Below are 23419 nucleotides of genomic sequence, written 5' to 3' on the forward strand. Positions count from 1 at the left end.
TGTTAAAGATTCATAATACACATAGGTCCAATTCAGCTTTCAGTACGGTCATGTTCCAAGGCACAAGAACTTGTGTGAAAATGTATAAAGCAATTTAAAAATCTTAATATCTTTTTGAGCATGGTGAAGTTAATCATGAGAAGTTGCAGGCACCCAGTTACTGCCTACATGTAGATCAGGTTGTTCATCCAACTTGAATAGCTTGGTAAGGATGAGAATGGTTAAGGATGACTATGTGAGGCCACTGACAAGTTTGGAAGAGTACTATGGCTGACAATGGAAATAATGTCCACAAGTCAACATTGTCCCAATCAATCCACAAAGGGGCTGAGTATAGAACTGAAAAAAAACCTTTCAAATTCAATGCGGATTTTACAACAAAATGATAGTATGAAAACTAAGTGGGACAAGTTTCTGTGGTCAGAAAAGACAAAAGTTGAACTTAATGAAATGCTGAAATGCAATGTATTACATCTGACACAAATGCACCACAATGCATTGTCAATATAAATATAATCAAAACCATCCCTATTGTAAAACTAGGTGTTGGCATAATTACATTCGGTTTCTTAGTAGCAGGGACTGGGAAGGTTTTTAAGATGGATGGGAATAAAGAGCAAAAGTTTAGCAAATACTAAAGGAAATCAGGCTTCAAACTTAAAACTTGGACAAAATGCCATATTTCAGCAGGACGTTGATCTAAAGCACAAAGCCAAAGCCACACTTTTATTAAGAATAATACAATGGATCTCTGTTAAGTTGCCCAGTCAAAATTCTGACTTGAATCTATTTGAAAATCTGTGGAACAACTTAAAAACCACTGTTCATAAGTCATTCCCAAACTACATTAAAGAGCTTGAGCAAATTCGCCAAAAAATGGCAGATTTGTCATTGTACCAGTTGTACCAAATTTGCTGTGAAAACTAATTACTAAGTAATTACTAATTGAGTTCACTTATCTGAATATATACTGATGGAAAAAAGAAATGCAACACCTCCTCCTGCACACTCTGGCCCTCCCGTCTGCATGGATCAATGAAGAGGACCTGATGCCACTATTGACTAGTCCATTGCGGCCCAAGCCAGTCAGGTGTGACATCTAGGAGGTGTGAGCAGAGGATCTCTCTCACTGTCCTGTCACTGATGCGGGCATAGTGTTTGCCGGCAGTTTCAGCAGCAGTACGGTTGGCAGATCTGAAACAATCTCTCTGTTGGTCCTGCTCTGGTGTGGTCACTCAAGGGCAAATGGATTTTGGACTGTCATCTGTCCTGCTGGGCTGCTGAAACCTTCTCTGCAATCGGGACACAGTGGAGCCGCTTACTCCATAGTATCTGGCAACACTGGAAGATGACATGCCTGCCTGCAGCGTGCCAATGACCCTCTCCTTTGCTTATGGTGACATTCGAGGGATTATGGAATACCCTGAAAACTGACTAAGTTTGGCCTTTTTCTTGCAGTGACCTAAGCTTTGAATTAAGGCCATTTTAAAGGTGACCTGATCAGGCATTGTTCTACCTGGAACTCGTTGGGTAAAAGGGCACCTAACAAGCTTTTCTTTGAATGGCAAGTTGCAATGCCTCGCTGCATAAACTGGTCAAAGGGCTTAAAACAAATTGACAACTTTTTGTGAAAGTACACAAGCTATAACTATAGTATTCACATTCCGGAAAATGTTGTGTTTCTTTTTTCCATCAGTATATATGGAATTAATATGTTATTCCTTTAACTCCAAACACCATATTTTTCTCTTTAGCTTTTGTTGAGATTTACTTTGCTTACCCTTAGAATTCTTCAATTTGAGCACTCAGGTTGGGAATTAAATATTCAGTTTAAAAAACATTGTAGGCGTAATTTTGTAATTTGACAATTTTGTATGGGACATCATAGGAAGAATCTGAATACTTTTGCAGGAAGAGTATTACTATCATCTGAAATAAAATGCTGAACCACTCAAAGTAGAGATGATAAATTAAAAATAACATTAAAATGTCACTATAATACTTTAATAACAGAAATGAAAACATTTTTTATTTTAAGCATGATATAGTTAAATTTCTTAAAAATAAGTGATATTCAAAATTGACTTAAAATTACTACTGCTTAAAATCTACTAATGTAACATCTAATTTTCTCATTTTAGGAGGCTGTTGTTTTAAACCATCATCAAGTGAAAATGCATTAAAAATTTTTGAAATGGAAACAGTATTATCTATGAAGGACAGGAAACCAAAAAGAAAATATGAGGCATCATCCATCTCGACGCTGGTATGGTATTTAAATGTTTAAACCTGAACAAGGCTCTCTAGCTGAGATTGCTTTTACTACTTTTCAGCATGGAATTAACTTTTTTTTTCTTGAAAAGGAGCTTGCCAACCTTCAGCGAAACTGAAACCCCTTTCAGATTTTCAGTTTCAGTGAAACTAAAACCTGTCAACCAGAGTCAGGGAGCCAAGGCTATCATGGTGTCACCCTCATGGCTTGAGGATTCCTACTGCAAAGCTCCTGGGGAACAGTGGTCTTACATGTCTAATGGACAGTCCATTTGGTTGGTCAGTGGTGCAGGCTAGCAGACAGATACACTGATGCTCTGGATAGGCATTAGCCAGTAGGGATCATAGTTGTACTTCCCCCTGAAGCTGAAATGCCAGGCAGGAAACCCCAACGCAGTGGAGCATATTTGGCCAAGACACAGGTTAACCTACTCTTTTCCAGAAATTACTGTAGATTTTTCAGTGAGGCCCATCTCTGTGGTCCCAGCCACAGAATAACCTCTTTGGTCTTTGTGTGCTGCAATGTAGGGGAGGTGAGTTTGTCATTTGATAAGTAGCATCTCCTAGGACTGCACACCAACCAGGACCATGATTGATGTCTCACCCCTGACACCAGGATGTCTGGTTGAGAGCCATATGCATATTGGGATGGTGGTATTAAGTCACACATCATAGTCAATCATCCAAAAGATATCCCACCAACCACCTACTTGTAGGACGTGGAAACCCACTCCCCCTGGTGACTTCTTAAGCCGTCACCAACCATATTTTCACCAGTAAAAAAGCAGCGCACAACTTTAACTTTGCTTCTCTCTACTGAACCAGCAGAGTGGCAGACAATAGAACAATGCCATTGCCTCAACTGTTGTCTAATCTTTGGGAAGGAAACTTTTTCCCAATGCACTGTCAGCTGCAGACCTCATGACTAGTTATCTACCACCATGTATCTGTTTGACCACTAGAGCAATACATTTGGACTTTCATCAACACACCTGAATATCTCATTACTCAGAAGTAGCCTTTATGCCGGGAGCAAAACACTCCATTTCTCCACTTTTGTGTGAGTCACACTGATGTAGCAGTAACCCCTTTGAACAGACTTTGTTCCACTTCAGCTCAATGCTAACCTGGAAGTCCCACTGAAAAGAACTGTCAGTGTGAATTTACAGTCAGACATCTCTCTCTATCCCTGATACCTCATGCTGAACCAGTGAGCATTGAGCCAGTAGAGAACAGCCAGTAGAGCTGTGACAGACCCCATCAGCTGTTACGTTATCCTTTTGTGCGGGAGTTGCATCCATGGTTGTGGATGAGTATGGTTCAATTTTCAACATTAGAGATCTTAAGAATTCAATTTTTATCCTTACACATTGATATACTTTTTATTGATCTAAGTAATAGTATTTCACTCCTCCCTGCTTGCCTAACTTTACTGGTTCCATTCTCTCCAACTTCCATCAGTAAATTGGTTTTGCACATAAAATGCACCATCTGCCTAATACATCCCATTCCCACCACTTTATTTCAATCCTGTTTCATTTCTCTCTGTCTCATTGTCCTCAATATAATAAATGAATCCATGAGCACTGGTGTTGTACCAACAGTCCTCAAAACTGCTTCCATTACTCCCGTGCCCCGTGTTCATGTATTGTGAATCTGAGAATATGCTAGTTAAGGTAAGCACACAAAATTTACTGTAACAATTAAGATTGTGCCAATAAATTCACACAATCACTCGTAAGGATTGAATTAATACACCTTATCATTGAAGAATTTTATTTATAGCAAAATGTGTTATTTTTTTGCAATTGTGACTTTTCCATTATCCTTTAATCTTAATTATCTACTTACTTCTTTGTTGTTGATTTTTGTTTTGAAATTTGGAGTAGATTTGTACTGTATGTATTGAAACATAATATTTTTAATATAATGCATGTACTGTTAATAATGTACAGTATGTTTTTTTTTAAGAATTATAATAGATTTGATGTAGTTTTTTTTTTAATTAACATTTTATTACATTTTAACTTTAATTATACACATATTTATTTTTCAGAATCATTTAACAGGTATCTTTGCCAAATATGGCTATGATAACCATCCAGAGGCTGAGCTCCCCAAGGAAATTAATGGCAAAATGACACTGGCACACAAGTAAGTACTAGAAAAAAAAATCACAATCACAAATTATCTTATAATATTATCAACTAAACAGAAGTTTCAACCTCTCATTCCAGTGAGGTAAGATGTATATGTAATGCACAGATTAGTATATTTCTAAGCGTTTTCTTTTCATTTTTGTCAACATTGGCACTGTATTCTTTACGAGCTCTGTGTAAAAAAAGGGAAACACATCTAATTTACTCAGTTCCAATATCTGATTCTTTCAGAATTGCCTGTGAAATAGTATACATATTATCTATTGCTAATTATGATTGTTGGTTGTTAGTGTGAGCTGGTCACATAGTGTGCACTTTTAGTCAACAGTAGACAGGCACAGATATCTTGAAGTAGCAAAAACTATTAACACTAAACAGGAAAACATCTCAGCAGTAACACGATATTACTACTTATTTTCATACAGACATCGAGAGATCATACAAGTATACATAATCACATTTCATATGTCAAACCATCATTAAATCATCAAATACAACTTAAAAAAATAAACTTAAAAAATCAACATTACACCAGAATAATTGTTGTATAAACCTTAATAAGTATTCTTGATCAAATTAATAAGAATGTAAAGTGTATACATTCTATTGCACATGTAAAATATATTTATTTGGGGTGAAGCTCTTTTGAATGCACTGCCATACTAGTACAGCTATGTTACATCCTGGTGAGTCCGTACAGATGCAGCCATTCAAAATGAGCGAGGTACGCTGCGGTAATATACAATATACTGCATTATACCGTATGCAAATTAGATTATAATAGTATCTGGAAGTACCTTGTAAAACCTTGTAAAACCGCCAGGTGGAGATAAAAAAGCTTAACGTCTCATGAACAGCATTTGAGGTGTCGCCAGAAAACACTGCTGAGGGACAATCTTTTTTCAATTAAGAATTTAAGTTGTATACACTTTAGACTTTTAATAATTTTAAACTGTGTATTACAGCATGTTAATCATTAAACATTAAAAAGTCAGTATATTTTATAAAAGCAAGATTGCTCAGTTGGACAAAAGTATTTTTTTTTAATTATGCAGAAATATTTTATGCATCAAAGTCTTTACGGAAGATATTACTAATAGTATTTATAATGACCTTGGGCAGGCTATAAGCTCAAAGTATTACCATAACCGTCTGTATTAGTTTAACTGTTGCAACACAAAAATAATTTATTTTTCAATTGACAAAAAGGAACTCCACATTTCTTTGATCTGATCACATATTCATTTCCATTCATACAAAGTAAGTTTTGAGAATCTCCGATTTACCATGCCTTTCACATGCTCATAAACAATATTAATTTAGGAACATAAACATATTATGTAAACTGTATATGGCTGGTATTGGTAGTTTAAATAAAAAAGACACACCAGTATTCCACTTTCTTCCGAAACATTTTAAGCATCAAAGTCTTGCATTCGGTTACATGTGGTTATTTTGGAAACATTTTTACATGCTCCTTCTGACTATATTAGGTTTATATACTTAAAAAGTTATAATGTTTTAACCTTTTCTGCGAATACGCTCGTTATCGCAGCAAACAAAAGCATACTTTTTAAAATTTGATTAATAGGGAATATAAAATGGAATCGCGTATGTAAAAAAAATTAATAACAATATAATTACATTCATGTAATGTAGCTCAAATTATCACCGTAGTACACTTTCTTTGGAAATGTCTGCTTCAGTTTCACTTCTTCCCACGTGATTACATCTGTGGCATAATGGGTTAAGTATGTGCTTTCTGTGCTGTAAGTTGGGTGTTCAAGACCTGCTGTCACCATCAGTTTTCTTAACAAAAAAGAATTTCTTTGAAAAACTAAAATAGCAAATATTATGGACACTATATTGACATTTTTAGAATTTGATTAATAGGTAATATAATATGGAATCACGTATCTAAAGAAATTAATAAGGAAAATTAAACACAAGAAGAGTATTATTGGACAATGTTGTGAGAGTCTGGCAGAATTTCTCTGTAAACTGAAGAGTTATAGAGGAGACACATTGGGTTCCACAGATGTAATCATGTGGGAAGGAGTGAAACTGAAGTTCCAAAGAAAGTGTACTACTGTGATAATTTGAGCTACAATGTACAATTTCTTTATATTCTTTATATTCCATATTATATTCCCTATTTATCAAATTCTAAAAAGTATGCTTTTGTTTACTGCGATAACAAGCGCATTCATAGAAAAGGTTAAAACATTATAACTTTTCTCAAAGTACATAAACTTAATATGGTCAGAAGGAGCACATAAAAACGTTTCCGAAATAACCATATGTAAGACTTTGATGTTTAAAATGTTTAGGAAGAAAGTGGAATACTAGTGTTTATTTTTTCTTTAAAATACCAATACCAGCCATATACAGTTTACATAATATGTTTATGTTCCTAAATTAATATTGTTTATGACCTTCAGACGCATTATGCTCCTCTTCTTTTTATGCTAAGCTACTAAAATTTCCTTTTAGTTGTAAAATTCCATATAAATATTGAATACGCATTAGATAAAAACATGTACAATAAAGACATTAAATGATTAAATCGTTTCACTAACCACCAATGCACCACAAGTGCCCCTGTTGGTCATTTTGGCCAGCCAAATGACATACCGCGGTACACCACGGTGCACTGTGGGTAATTGCGTGCATTTTGAATTGCTACATCTGTATGTTTTTTTTGTTTTTCCACTTCCTGTATTCAGCTACCCCCCCCCCCCCACCATTGGTCCATCACTATACCATCTTTGTCGTTGTGACGTCATCATCAATCAGCTTGTCGGCCAATCAGAACTCAGCTTATTCAGTATATAACTTGGAGGTTTTCAGAACAAAGGGGCCTTTCACTTGACTTCGGTTCTGCTCAGCTCAGCTTCGTTTCACTTTTGTTTTGCTATGGGTTCGCTTCACTGTGTTCGCGTCGCATGTGTGTGTTTTCGTATAGCTTCAGCTTTGTTTGGTTTGTGTTAGTTTCCGTGTACTTTTGTTTGTTTGTATTATCTTTATTTTGCCATTACCTTGCCCAAACGTGTTATATCAACCTCTATGCTCCTTCCTGTCGCTGTTACTTATCTACTCTCATTTTCCCTTATTTGTATTCATAGTTCACTTGTGTATTTGTGTGAACTTTTGTGTATAGGGTAAGTTTAGGTTGTCTGGTACATTCTGCACATGTAGTTGATCTAAACAAACTCTCAGAGCAGGACATGCAGAAGACTCTGAGCAGGGTGAAATACGTAAGGCTGTAGGGCCTGATGGGATACCACCTCGCATCCTGAGGACATGTGCAGCCCAGCTGACCACAGTGTTTACGGACATCTTTAACTCCTCCCTGTCACAGTCCATGGTCCCCACCTGCTTTTAAAAAAACACTATTGTTCCAATCCCCAAAAAGGCAAAAGTGACATGCCTAAATGATTACCGCCCAGTAGCATTAACATCTGTGGTGATGAAATGCCTGGAGAAGCTGGTGTTGTCACAAATCAAATCCACCATCACAGAGTCCCTGGACCTCTTGCAGTTCGCCTACCAGAACAACAGATCAGTGGATGATGCTGTCTCCCTGGCTCTGCATACAGCCTTGGAACACCTGGACACTAAGAACTCGTATGTGAGAATGCTGTTTGTGGACTATAGTTCAGCATTCAATTCCTTCATACCCAGTCAACTGGTGACAAAGCTCAGGGGATTAGGTCTGTGCAACTCTGTCTGCAACTGGCTGCTGGACTTTCTTACCGAGAGACCACAGGTGGTGCGGATAGGCAATAAAACATCAACACCACTCACCCTGAGCACTGGAACTCCACAAGGCTGCTGTCTGAGTCCAAGGTTGTACTCCCTGTTCACTCACGACTGCACAGCAAGACACAGCAACAACCGCATCATTAAGTTTGCAGATGACACCACTATAATAGGACTGATCAGCGATGATGACGAGTCCACTTACAGGGATGAAGTCATACAGCTGCTTAGGTGGTATCATAGCAATAACCTGGACTTGAACGTAAAGAAAACGAAAGAGCTAATAGTGGACTTTCGGAGACACAGGCCACACACTCACAGCCCACTCAGTATTGATGGAACGGAAGTGGAAACAGTCACCAGCTTTAGGTTTTTGGGAATTCACATCTCTAAAGATCTAACCTGGACTGTGAACACTGACTCTATCATGAAGAAGGCTCAGCAACGCCTCTATTTCTTAAGTGCCTCAAGCGATGGGGGATGCCAATACATGTGTTGGTGAACTTCTACCGCTGCATCATCGAGAGCATCCTCACCAACGGGACCACCGTGTGGTATGGCAACACCTCTTCGCGAGAAAGAAGGGCAGTGCAGAGAATGGTCAATATGGCCCAGAAGATCATCAGCTGCGGTCTCACCGAGATTAAACAGCTCTATGAGGACCTCTGCCGTGGTAGAATTCTGGCCATCACAGAGGACAGTCACCACCCCGGGCATGAGCTCTTCACCCCACTGCCCTCAGGCAAGAGATATAAGAGCATACGGACACTTACCACTAGATTCTTCAATAGCTTCTATCCACAAGCAGTGAGATTGGTGAACACATTTAGCCATCCCCCTTGGACCACACCTACACCATCACCATGTACCTCATTATGATTTCTTATTTATTGCACATCTCCAGTCATTGTTTATACGTCTGTATTGTTTACATTCAAACTGTCTACATGTTTACTTGTACATTGTCTACCGTTTGTTTGTATATTGTCTTGATGCACTGTTTGCACTTTGTTTTGATTTTTTACACTTGTTTTACAATCGAGAGACTTTCTGTAAGTAAGAATCCCATTGTACCAGTACCGGTTACATATGGCAATAAAGTTCAAGTTCAAGTTCTTTGTATTAGTAACACTAGATTAGGATGGTCTTTGTCTTATATGGTTTTGGGTAGTTAGTGAAGGTTACCCAGGGCGTTAGAAGACACCGAAGACCAAGTGTTTTGGGTTTTGTTTTGTAGTTAGGTCAGCTTTCCCTCACTTTATTAGCCAGCTCCATTTTGTTCATTATTTTCTTTTCTTTGGAACTGCTCTAGTTCCCTTTCCCCATGTGTTACTGTGTCCAATTACATCCCAGTTACTTCTTCACTTTAAAATAAATCCCTTTTGCACCAAACCTGTTGTCACGCTTCCTAAGTCCCTCACCAGTGTAGAAACATTAAAATAACAGAATTTGGATGTTGGTGAGAGAAGAGCTGTTTATTACGCTTGCAAGTGGGAGAGTAGCTTACTAAAGCCAGTCTCCCCGAACGGTTATAAAGTTAGTCTTTTTATACAGTGTAACAAACAAAGCATTAGCACATACATCGTATGACTTGCTAACTGTCGACTCAGTCCTTTCCGTTCTTAAGCTGGTCTAACAGAAAAGACTTCCTTATACAGATGCAGCCATTCAAAACAAGCGGGCGATACCACATTATTTTTCGGTGCGCTTTACACGGTCTACCGCGAGTTACAGTGAATTCTCGTATAGTATCTCAAGTAAAATTATAGTATCCGGAATTTCCGCAAGGTGGAGCTAATAAAGCTCAACCTCTCATGTTTGAGCTGTCACCATCAAAGTCTTTAACGAAGATATTACTAATAGTATTAATAATCAATGACAAGCTGTAAACTCAAAGTATTGCCCTGGTTCGCATTCTTTTTTTCATTGAAAGTAACACCACAGCATTTCGCAATCACGCATTTGTTTCCAATCATGCAAAGTACAGTAATTTTTGAGAATCTCCGATTCACCATGCCTTTCACATGCTCATAAAAGAGATTGATTTAGGAACATAAACATATTACTGTATGCAAACTGTACTGTATACAGTATGTATATGTATATTTAATGTCTTTACTGTGCGTGTTTAAGTATGTAATATTTATATGGAATTTTACCACTGAAGGGAAATCTTAGTAGCTGAGCATAAAAAGAATAGGAGCATACTGTAACTCGTGTGAAGGCCATAAATGATATTGATTTTGGAACATAAACATACAGTATATGGCTGGTCTCGGTACTTTAAAGAAAAAATACACACCAGTATTCCATTTCTCCCTAAACATTTTAAGCATTGAAGTCTTTAACTAACGTGATACCGGAGTCAACAAGCATACTTTTAGAATTTGATTAAAAGGGAATATAATATGGAATCGCGTATCTAAAGAAATTAATAACGATATAATTATATTCATGTACCGCAACACAAGCTGGAATCCAGCCGGAGCCATGACTTTTTTTTTAACAAACATTACTTTGAAAAAATAAAACGTTTCCCTGGGTCAGAGATTAAATAAAACTTCACTCGCACCAAACAAATTTATATTTCTAAATATCACAACATGATCGAATTTAAGTCATTTTAATAACAATGAATAGTCACCTATGCGTTACAATACAAACATTTATATTGATTTAAATCGTGTTTAAATCGCCTTTATTTAAAACCCATAAATAAAGCTGATACTGTTTAGACTTTTAATTATTTAAAACTGTATTACAGCAGCACAATGCACAATGCAACGTAAATCGTTATCTTTGTCTTCTGCGTAATAATGTTCACCTCTGTCCAGCAAATTAACAATAGTAATAATAATGGACTTTATTGTATATGGGGCCTTTAAAGGTGGCTCCTCAAAGCGCTTTACAGGATAAAAACAATAACAACAATACTGTTAGGCTGGGCAAACGATTTTTTAATTTTTTTTAAGAAATACAAAATGAGATATAATGATGTGTTCCAGCTTAGATATTAATGAAGAGCATAACGAAGATCATAAAGGTCATAAACGATATTAATTTTGGAACATCAAATTATTATGTAAACTGTATATTGCTGTTATTGGTATTTTCAAGAAAAAATACTGTAAAATCCTGGGTTCGGTACAATGTTTCAGGCATTCATGTGAAGGACAACAGAGCTTTCACTGGCTGATTATCAAACTTTATTGATAAAACAAAAACAAAAACTATCCGACCAAGCCAGAAGAAGACAAAAAGAATAACGGACACAGCGCAAGCCTGCATTCTCTCCTCAGCTGTCCACACCACACTTTTCCCTGGGTCAGAGATTAAATAAAACTTCACTCACACCAAACAAATTACCACACACTGAACATGTTAACCCAAATATGTCTCACAATACTTTTATGGTACATTACTTTGCTAAAATGTATTTAAAAATAAAAACGATTACAAACGCCAGCAGAGAGAGAGAGACACACACAGTTCTTCATTGTCAAAAAGTAATTGTTTTTTACTTTGTCAGCACCCAGACAAACGCAAACGCGTTATTAATGAAATGCTTTTATTCATTCTTAATCGAACTCACAAGTTGTCATCTGCTGTTGAAGCTCTGTGAGACTAGACTCACACATGGCTAGACTTGACTATTTAACCATGAGATTATGTTTATGTTTATTAATCTTCCTTGTAATGCACTGAGAATGATAAGCATTCCCAAACATGGGGGCGGCGTAGCGGTCGGCTCTGGCTTTCGCATCTATACCAATGCACTGCAAGTACAACCCCCCTCTCTGCGGGAGTGCTGGCTGTGACGAATTAAACCAGTTTCACAGGTATTTTCAAAGTAGAAGGGGGCGAGATTTCCAGCAAAAGACACCTCCCCCCCTCCAAAACTCAGTAAGTACAGTAATTTTATTTTGAGAGACTGGATAAGTAATTCAAGTGTTTTTTTAACCTCCTGAAAAACAAGTAATAATTTAACAATATGTGCAAACGTTTTATGATATGTCACTGTTGTGAATGTCTGTGGAGTGTATCTTATTTGCCTGTCCTGGCTGTGCTCTCTCGCTCACCCTCCCCCCCTCAATTCAATTCAATTTAATTCAATTCAGTTCAATTCAAGTTGCTTTATTAGCATGACAGATGGGTACAATCAGTGTTGAGTATTTACTTTGTAATCTGTGGTCCTTTTAACTGTTTTTACATCTACTGTATTGCTTTGAGATGCCACTTTTAAAGGTGATATATAAAATCAAGGCTTTAACTTGCTTTAACTCTGCAAGTCTGAGTTCTTGTGTCCGTCCTATCCGAACCTGAATGTATTACAATATGTATCTTTATAGCAGGTGGTGTACAGCTTTTAAGTATAGATTACACTTTTCTAAAATGTATTTAAAAAATAAAAACGATTACAATCTAATATTTCCACGTTTGATCCCAAGATCCAAAGAAAATTAAATCTAAACGGGGAGAAAGCTATGCTGAAAGCTATGTTTATTAAGATACTTAGAAGACAAAGATATCAATTTATGTTGCATTTGTCTGATTGTGAATCAAAAAACACATATATTTAAAAACATGTTTGCGATTTAAATCAATATAAATGTTTATATTGTAACGCATAGGTAACTATTCATTGTTATTAAAACTTAAATTCGATCATGTTGTGATATTCAGAAATATAAATTTGTTTGGTGTGTAGTGTGCTCTCTGAAGGCACCAGTTCTGTAGGGTTAGGGCATTTACTGGGACAATTATTAATTGTAGCAGTAAATCACAAAATTGATTCTTTTGATGGCTTAAGAATCCAACCATGCGATATAACTCAAACAACGCACACACACAGGTACTAATACACGAGGATACATTTATTAATACATAGAATATGCATATAAACCTAACAGATCTTATCGAGAGGGTTATCAGAATACAAAAGGTAAATATTCAGTCAGTTACAAAGAGTTAAATATATCAAGAGGACATACGTTCAGTATATCATTCATTTAGACCGTTTCATAAGTGAACTTGGTTATAACTTCTACATTGGATACTCAAAACAAGTACCTAACTCTTAGGAATTAAATTGATATCAACTGGTTGGGATAACAATTGAATTCTCGAGCTGTAATGCATTGAAGTTGAATACTCATCCAATCTCTGGGGATTCAGATCTCCTGCGGGCTCTCTGGCTCCGTGCCAGGCTGTTCTGTGCTGCTTGCGACGGTGCGCTGCAGATGCTCACTGACCGGCTAGTTAGTGTTGGCTTTAACAGGCAAAGTTTGTGCACAGGAGAAAAGATGACTGTGGGTCCCAGCAAGTCAGGAAGGGGACCGGTTCGTTCCTGATGAAGCGCTAGTTCAGAATAGTGACTGTCCACAGTTCCGACCTGTTCACGAGGCTTGCTGCTGATGCTAACCTCTGGTGGATCCTCTGGTTACTCTCTGGCAATCTCCGCTCTAGACTCTTAGAACAAAGCAAAGTTCTGGCACTCGGACACACTGGCCGTTCCGTGGTTGTCCGGGCTGAGTCTCAGGATGGTCAGGAGGCGCGCTGCGAGAATGTCCTGCCCTTGGGAGCCTTTCTGCTCCTGGGCCGTCCTGCCCTGGAATTGTCTTGCACCCCTGGAATTCTCCTCACATTCTCCTTTAGAATAGTCTTAAAAAGTTCACAGAATTCTCTCAGGCCCTCTGTGCTTCCTGTTTTTACCTGGAGGAACTTCAGCTCTTTCATTGGCTGAAAGTTCCATGGGCATCAGAGTCCCACATGGGTTACTCGGCCCTACCAGTTCCTGATTGGTTGATCAAGGTGAGATATGAGTCACTTACTCCTGACACCTATTTATGCAGTCCAGATGTCCATCTGGCACTCCCTAGACAGATAGGCGCCAATGGATGACCATTGATCATGATAGCCAGGCTTAGCTAAGTGCATCCCCATTTGGGAGCTGTCCCTTATCAAAAGAAAACATCTTTAAATCAGCCTGCATGAATAGCTTCTCTGTGGCTGCACCACAGAGATTAACAGAGAGGTGGGGCCTCATTTGGGAAAGCACCGCAACACTTAATTCTGTCTTATTAACAAGCATTGCCGCTACAGGTGCGAGTAAAGTTTTATTTAATCTCTGACCCAGTTAAATGTTTTATTTTTTCAAAGAAATGTTTGTAAAAAAAAAAGTCATGGCTCCGGCTGGATTCCGGCTTGTGTTGCGGTACATGAATATAATCATATCGTTATTAATTTCTTTAGATACGCGATTCCATATTATATTCCCTTTTAATCAAATTCTAAAAGTATGCTTGTTGACTCCGGTATCACATTAGTTAAAGACTTAGATGCTTAAAGTGTTTAGGGAGAAATGGAATACTGGTGTGTATTTTTTCTTTAAAGTACCGAGACCAGCCATATAGTGTATGTTTGTTCCAAAATTAATATCGCTTATGGCCTTCACGCACTTTACAATATGCTCCTATTCTTTTTATGCTCAGCTACTAAGATTTCCCTTCAGTGGTAAAATTCCATATACTGTAAATATTCAATACTAAAACGGGCACAGTAAAGACATTTAAATCTTTCTACGACCGACCAACGCACCACGAGTGCCCCTGTCGGTCAAAACAATCATGTACTGCGGTATTTTGCATTGTGATGCGCGAGGCCGTAGCCAATTACCTCCGGTATGTGTCTGTGCCGCGCATTTGAATGGCTGCATCTGTATGGCACTCTGCCAGAACTCAGCATTCACAAAACAGGATGTTACAAGTTCCACATAGACGTTATGTGAAATCATGAACGGACAGCAGTTGCTATGTGTTTCCTGCTGACAGGCAAATAATATGCAGCTTGACCTTTAGGAGATACATTTTTAAAAGCATTTATTCTAGATTCTTCACCAGAAACACACCTGCATCAAAAACCATCCTAAATGTTACACCCCTTTACCCCTAGACACTTGGGGTTGTAACAAGCTATTGTAGCACAATCCGTAGAGAATACTGCCAATATGCTGCATCCTGAATATTCATTACACTGTAGAAGTTATTCAATCAAGATCATTTTGCTTCTTACTGTGTACAATTGTTTCAAAAGCTTCAGACAGTTAAACCATGATCAGCATTTTCAAATTCATAAAAAAAGTTCATTAGGATATATCAATTTCAGCGACACTATAAAACAAAATCACAGCTAGACTGCATAACCTCAGTAGCTTTCAAAAAAAAATAATCTTGTGAATGTTTGATTGTTTTATGTAACATAGTTTTGGATTAGCACACTTGATTAAGGAGCAGCCCTCTGGTCATAGGAAAAGAAGGTTAGAAACTAAAATTACCAGAGCAGAAACATAAAGATGGAAGGAACATATAGACAGGAGAATGCAGTGATTTGAGCAATTATATAGAAAGCTGCAAGGATGCTAGCCTCACCACACTGGAGATGGTTCAAATGTATATCTGGTATTTTTCTGAAGACCGGTGACCATGGCAAGATGCTGGGGAGGCTGCTCTAACATACAATGAGTGACCAGAAAGTCCCACTATGGAAAATACAGATTTTGTCAAAATTTCACAAAGGTGAAAAATAAAAAAGTTACAAGATACTGTGAGGGCTTTCTCATAAATAAAAGGAGGATCAGTACAGGTACCTTGGATAATATTGAGTTGGAGATAATTAAAGAGAAGTTTGTAAAGATTAAAATATGATTATGTTTAAAATAGCAAATCTAGGTGCTAGAGTTAAACTACCCTGATTTTCTTTTGTTTGTGTATCAAACATCAAATTGTTAGTGTATTGAAAGATTAAATATTTATATCTGATCAGCACTGATAAGCAAGATACTGTAATCAGTGATCTGCTATTCTGGGAGGCTTCTCAGAACATTGAAGAATTTTTATAAGTAAGATAAAGTGCATGTGATCTGGACTCACAAATAGATCTTTAGAGTGGTAGAGTGGTTTATGAAAAAAAATACATTTGCAGGTAAACCTTAATTCTATACTAAGTGTTTCTTTGAAATAACTTAGGATGGAAGGGATGCTAAAGATATCAGAAGATATGAAGTTAACATTATGAGAGAGATGAAATGATCAAAAACACTTCTACACAGTCCAATAAGAGCTATGTAAGCAAGTGTGTGATTCCCAATATAAGGTAATGTCGCAAATGATGATTAACAGGACGATTAGATCTGAATAAGGAAGAATTTGACAAGGACCAGAACTGGCATCTGGAGCATCTTGAATTTCTGAAATTGGAAACAAAACCATAGCATGTAAATAGCCTGGGAAGTGAGCTAACATGACCACATAACCAAGAACGGGTTAGTAATGAAAAGCCTGTTGAGGTAATGGAGGAATTGTTGAGCTTTAAAGATCTTTCTTTCTTTGTTTGTTATCAAAATGACTGACATTGGACTTTTATTACCAATGTAATGCCAGAGGAATGTGGCAACAATGCTAGCATATAGTTCAGAGCAACAAAACATTTCTTAGAACATGATATAAAAGAAAATGCTGTCCAGTTCCCAGCAAATCACTGACCTTGATACTAGCCTCTAAAAGCCAATGAAGGGGCCTGCATCTGTGAAGAGTTGGACATCTTCTGGAAATGACAAGTAAACAAGCAGTGTTTAGTGCCTTTACAACTAGCTTTTCTTAAATCCTTTGGAGGATTTACCACAAGTTATTTTAGCCACCAACTACTCTTCCAAGCCAAAAGACTTTCAATGACAAACAAAGTTCTGGCATAATGTGAGGTCTAATGACCCACAACCGTTCATACTTGGGACAAAGTCTCAATTACAAAAAATCTGTACATCATTACCTAGACTTTCAGTTTCTTATCCTAGTTTGATAACTTGCCTTCTGGGAAATGTAGTCTATTCTACCCTACAGTACATGACATGACTACAAACTACAGCAGTAAGTTTACCAGTACAGCTTTATTAAATCTCTCAGTCCGTAATGCATTACCTTGTAACCTTGATTCATATTTTTTTCCAGTATATATTTGTTAACTAGCTTAAGTGAAAAGCTCTTCTATTTAAAAGACAGCACAGCAGTGTATTTGGCTTCTGTTTCAGCCTATTGCATGTTGTACTCGTCTCTCTCTTCTTATTGTCTCTTACATCACGATTTGTGTCCATGGCCATCTTAGTGCTTTCAAAAACATTACAAATAATTACAAACAATACAGCAAAACACAAGCCTGATATGAAAGTAAACCTTTCCTTAACACCTTAAAAATATTTTTGATTGCATTTTAAGAATATATCTCTTCTCTACTACTTAATACAGCATTCATGAAATTTTGAGTTTAATCACCTGGTGCTGGGAGTGAGTAAATAGTCTGGACACAGGATCTACCTGTACTCTAAATGCAAGGACTTGTGACTCCACTTCACTGTCAGTAGTATTCAATTATCCAAACTTTCCCCTCTTTCATGTTAGTCAAAAATACCATTTGAAAAATTAAAAATGTGTGAATTTTGTATCTGATTAGACTTTTGGTTGAGTTTCATTCTGTAAACAATTAATGGGGTGTAATAATATTTTATTGCTCTCCAGATTTTATGGATAAAGCTTGGGGTCTGAGACGTCCCCAGATGAATATTCCCAGATAATACAGGCAATTGGTTTTTTCCCTGGTGTAACAAAAAAAAAGAAAAAGAGCAAAATCTGGAAACCAGTCAGAACTGTTTTTGGGGATTCTGATTTGGCCAGTTCAGTTTGGTCAGAAAAAAATATCTAAATTAGCTATAAATTAATTAATTAATTAAATCTACAAGTTAATGAAGGGCTGTTTATTAAAAAAGTATTAATTTGTCTAAAATATTTTTTCTTTAATTAATACTTAAACAGTCCCTTCTCTGTATGTATTCATTGCTCTGATTTTAAAGGTGACAAAACCTTAAAATAGATATCATAAACTTATATATTTAAGAAATTATAAACTAAAGACCATCTAGCACATGTAGCTTATTTGCCTGCCAATATCGAATTGATCTGAGGATGTTTTCCTTTTTCAGCCATTTTCTGAAAGAAACCAGGCTATCAGCACACTCCAGAAGCCGAAAACAAGGCTTCAGGTTTTCCAGTTTTAAATGTGATTATTTATAGAATAGTCAGCTCCTTTAATGAGTTGAAACACATTTGTATGACCTTTTCATAGGGTTTTCATGAAGTTTTTATTTGAAACAATTCTAGGATTAAGATGTGAGAAAATGAAATTTAAAACTTACTACTACTTTTTGTACTATTGTTTTTTTAGTCGTTATTTAAAAACTGTCTGGTGTTTTGTGAAAATATTTTTTTTTCATATGCTACAGAGTTGTAAAGAAAAAAAGCAAGGATTTCAAAACAGGAAAAGTGATGGAGAAGGACAGACGAATTATTGAAGAGCTCAGGAGTCTGCACTGCTCCCCACATCCTTATTACAAAGTGTTTCCAAGTGAAACTGATATGAGTGAGTAAAATCAAACATCATTTTACCCATGATTTCCAAATTTCCAATATAAGCTGCTTAAATAAATAAAAAGATAGTTGGAATTTACAACCTGTGTCTCTTTAGAAAGTAAGGAGGAGGTTAAATAGAAAAAAAGCAAAAGAACCCATGCTATAATTACTCACGATTAAAAAAAACACACACACACACAAAATTAAATTAATAAAGTCATTGATCTAAATTATGATTTAAAGTAGTTGTATGTGCATTTTTCCAGCTTTTTGGCAGATTCTTCTACTTGGCCCACCTGATACACCATATGAGAATGGTGTCTTCCTTCTGTACTGCAAGTTTGAAGATGAATACCCCCAGAAACCTCCCCTTGTGAGGTTTATCACACCAGTATCCTTGAAGTTTAATGTACAGTAATATTGGAATAGCAATATTTATCACAATCAGGTTGTCATGCTTAGAAGAGAGTAAAGGGATGCAGGATAGAAAGATGCTTTAGAATTTGGATAATGATGTAGGAAGGTTTTTAATTCTGAAATAGACTAGAAATATTATGTGATATTTCTTTTGTGATTTTCAACTTGTTCCTAAAACCATAATAGCTTAAAAACTACTTTTATGTTTGTCTTGAATCTATAAATTAAATTATAAATATACAGTGTATAATTAGTGTTTCCTCAGAATAGCTGTGACAGCAGCTCTATTACCTTGTAGCCCGATTTCATTGGATCATGGAAACTAAGCATGTCTAAGTCAAGTTAAAACCAGGGATTAAATTATTTCTTTAGAGGAGTGTAGAGAGGTACTGTTTATTCAACATATACAGTGCCCTCCATAAGTACTGGGACAGTGAAGTAAAAATTGCAGTTCTGTATACTCTATTACTCTATTGCTGTATACTGTATAAATGAAATTTGAATGCAAAGATGAATATGAGGAAAAGTACTGATTATATGTTGAAAGATGATGAAATATGTGCTTACAGTATATGAACAGTTTTAGAATAATAGCAGTATATGCAGTATATACTGTATATAGGACTATATATAGTTGCTATTATTAGTATTGTTTGATCATGGCAATTTATTATGATTAATATTTTTAATAATATACTGGTGCCTTCCTTAAAATGTATAACTAGATATACCACTGCAATGTGAACAGTGTGGGGCGCATTTGTCACCAAATATTTGATCGGAATTATTCTGCTCATATAACAATGAAAGAGGTCTTGGAAGCTGTTTATGGACTTCTGATTGCACCTGAACCAGAGGATCCATTGGACAGGTATTTTTTTGCTGTATCTAAACCTGGGACTTCTGACCTAAATAACTGTCTCACACATCAGAGAAGAAGTGCTTCTCAAAACTTGTGTTTGTCTGTAGAGAAAATTGCAGAAAGAGAGTGGAGATCGTAGATGAGTTACACTATCCTTTTTATCTTTATTTACAAACATTTCTAACATTTCAAACAAATAAAATGTTGAGAAAGCACTCCTTATTTGGTCTACATTATCATATTTTTAGATATAAAATGTAATTGAATGTTTATGAAGGAAAGATCAAAGTAACCATATGAGGTAATAGATTGATGAACCAGTAAACACTGGGGCCTTGCAACACTGGGGCTCAGGGTTCAATTCCCAATCTGAGGTGCTTTCTGTTTGGAGTTCATAAACATGTTCGCATGTTTGCCGGGTGCCCTGGTTTCCTTCCACAGTCCAAAGACATATTGATGGGTTAATTGACTTTTTAGAAAGTTGACCCTGGTATGAGCGTGTGCTTGTTTGTCTGTGTGTGCCTTGCGATGGACTGGCATCCTGTCCAAGATGTATCCCATCTTGTGCCTGTTGCTTGCCGGAATAGGCTCCTGCTCCACAGTGACCCTGAATTGGATGAAGCAGTTGCAAAATGGATGGATGTAATAATGAGACATACATTTAAGATAAGGACATAAATTATATTTGGATGTTTTAGTAAAAAAATGATCGAATAGTAAATATTGGTGACAACAATGACATGACATTTCCATGAATAGTTTATTAACTACATTGGCTTTTAGAAATGTGAGTAATTCTTCCTTACAGAACTTCTTCAATAATAGCTTGGTTCAGGTCTTGCCATAACAACAAGGTTAAGGACCAGACTCAGACTTGGCCAATACAAATCTGAAATTCCTTCATCTTTAGCCATTTTGTTGAAGATCTACCTGCATGTTTTTGATCATTTTCTTGCTGCATGTCTCACTTTCAGCTCAGCTTAAGCTGCTGAATGGATGTGCTGACATTCTGTTCCAGACTTTGGAGATACAACACCAAATTCATGGTTCTTTTAAGGATGCTAAACCATTGAGGTTCTGAGGCAGCAAATACAGCCATAAATTATGATTTTTCAACCACAGTTATTACCATCAGTATGAAGTCCTTCCATTGCAAGGCAGTGTTTGATTTTTGCCACAAAACATTTTTCATTGTAACCAAAAAGTTCAATTTTTAACCCATCTGTCCAGATAAGATGCTTCTTATAGTCTCATGGATCTGTGGCTAACCTGAGACAGACAGCAATGTTTTTTTTAGAGAACAATGGTTTCTTCCTAGCTATCCTCATATGAAGATTCCCAATCATTTTTTTCCTGATGATGATGTTAGCTGCAGGAAGAGATGTTACTGTGGCCTTCTTTTTCGACATCCTGTATGATGTTTTTTTTAGCTCTTGCATCTTGGCAGGCTGAACGTTACTTGGGATATTCACCATAGTTTTGAATATGTTCCTTTCATTTGTCTGACAGTGGATGGGTGTAGTAGGATGTTTAGAAATTATTTTGTAACACTCTTCAGATTGATTAGCATCCTAAAAACCAGGGGTTTACTTATTGTATAAGTATATATAGAGTCTACAAAGAAACAAGTAAAGGTTTATTTCATGATGAAAAGAGAAGAAAGGAAACACAACATTTCAGCTGTGGAGCCTTCTTTGGGTGTGAAACACGGAAATGGTGTGCTTCTATTCTTCTCTTTTCAGCATGGAATAAACCTTTACCTGTTCCTTTGCAGCATACGCATGCTGACACAGCTGCCTACTTGAACTTGTTAATATTTTATGTGTATAATGTCATATACAGTTATACATTGCCCTTACTATCTTATTCCTTGACATTGAAATTATACACTTTTTAAGGTGGGTAGCTGCATCAGCATGCGTAGGTTGCAAAGGAACAAGTAATAGGTTTATTCCATGCTGAAAAGAGAAGAAAGAAAACACAGCGTTTCGGCTGTGGAGCCTTCTTCAGGTGAGAAAGGCCTGTCCTTCTCACACCTGAAGAAGGCTCCACGACCAAAACATTGTGTTTTCTTTCTTCTCTTTTCAGCATGGAATAAACCTATTACTTGTTCCTACATAATTTTTAATACTTGTAAACAGTATAAACCACATATCTTAAAATGTATGTAAACTCATTGAATTTTCAAAGCATTTTGGCTGAGGAATATTTGTCCAGCAAAGGAAAGTATCTGGAACAGGCCAGGAAGACAACAGCTGATTATGCTAGTACATCACTGGAGGACATGGAGAAGGTTAGTGTCCAGCATGATTTTCCCACAATGTATTTTGTATTCATACACAATGTGTATGTGCCATTGCAATATTTAGAAATAGTCTGTATTTAAATAACTTAAAGCAACAATTTGCACACAGTTTAAAACTGAAACATAATCATTTCAAATGTTATTGAAATTATTCCTTGCATTGAGCTGTATATAAATGTAAGAAATCCTGTCATTCCACAGCCTGAAAATAAAGTACATTTACATTTTACTTTTGGAGTTTTACTCAGTGTTTTTTAAATTTTCTAGTTTAAATTTATTTCCTGGCCTGAACTTAAGTTGACAAATTTTGGAAATAGTTAATAGGTTTATTCCATGCTGAAAAAAGAAGAAAGAAAACACAATGTTTTGGCCATGGAGCCTTCTTCAGGTGTGAGAAAGACAGGGCAGTAAGCAAAGGTAATGTAGCGGGAGAACAAAGGCTGGGAGAGAGGAGGAGTGAGGGGCGGGAGCAGGGGACAGAAAGAGAATGCTGGTTTAGTGAGAGAAGCGGGCAAGTGGCCCAGGGAGGAAGAAAAGTATGCCGAAGAGATCTAGAAAAAGATTTGGAGGAAGGCATATTAGGTCGCAGCAGGTGTAGGCTGTAGAAGTTTAGGTGGGTAGCATGCGTCAGCATGCATAGGCTGCAAAGGAACAAGTAATAGGTTTATTCCATGCTGAATAAAGAAGAAAGAAAACACAACGTTTCGGCTGTGGAGCCTTCTTCAGGTGTAAGAAATGTCTTCCACATTGCTGTTTCTCTAGATCCACTAATGAGTGTGTCATCCATCCATGCTGTAATTATTTTTTATTTGAGTCATTTCAACAGGTTTCTAGCCCTTACTTTAGTCAGTTCCAATGAAACAAACATTGAGACAAAGGGCACAACATTCTGGCTTGAAGAAATAGTGTAATTTTCTGTGTGTTTGTGTTTCCTGTGTTCTGTTTCAAAGTACAATTTGTATGACATTTACATTTTTTGGGTTCCACTACATTCTTTTCAAAGTAAAGTTATTTGCAAATTAATTCACAAACATCATTATCATATTGATCACAAAGTTTCAAAGACCGTATGAAGATTGGATTTTTAAAATGTGTCCAATGACCCAGTGAAAATTATTCACATCACCTCAAATGATCATGTGAACTTAAAACACAATAAATTGTCTAATATACAAATGCAGAGTAGCAA

General features: G+C 36.7%; 1 protein-coding gene across 1 annotated transcript in view; it reads left to right on the top strand.

The window, feature by feature from the left end:
- LOC148815789 (uncharacterized) overlaps nucleotides 1-23419 on the top strand; it is a 144204-nt gene that overhangs the window by 114947 nt on the left and 5838 nt on the right. Inside the window, exons 18-23 of the mRNA XM_088904884.1 lie at nucleotides 2142-2266; nucleotides 4328-4425; nucleotides 18520-18656; nucleotides 18913-19037; nucleotides 19789-19934; nucleotides 22116-22218. Coding sequence (XP_088761010.1) covers nucleotides 2142-2266; nucleotides 4328-4425; nucleotides 18520-18656; nucleotides 18913-19037; nucleotides 19789-19934; nucleotides 22116-22218 — 734 coding nt within the window. The remainder of the gene's footprint in view (nucleotides 1-2141; nucleotides 2267-4327; nucleotides 4426-18519; nucleotides 18657-18912; nucleotides 19038-19788; nucleotides 19935-22115; nucleotides 22219-23419) is intronic.

The sequence above is a fragment of the Atractosteus spatula genome, chromosome 24, assembly GCF_055471065.1.
Source record: "Atractosteus spatula isolate fAtrSpa1 chromosome 24, fAtrSpa1.hap1, whole genome shotgun sequence".
In the NCBI taxonomy this organism is placed as follows: Eukaryota; Metazoa; Chordata; class Actinopteri; order Semionotiformes; family Lepisosteidae; genus Atractosteus; species Atractosteus spatula.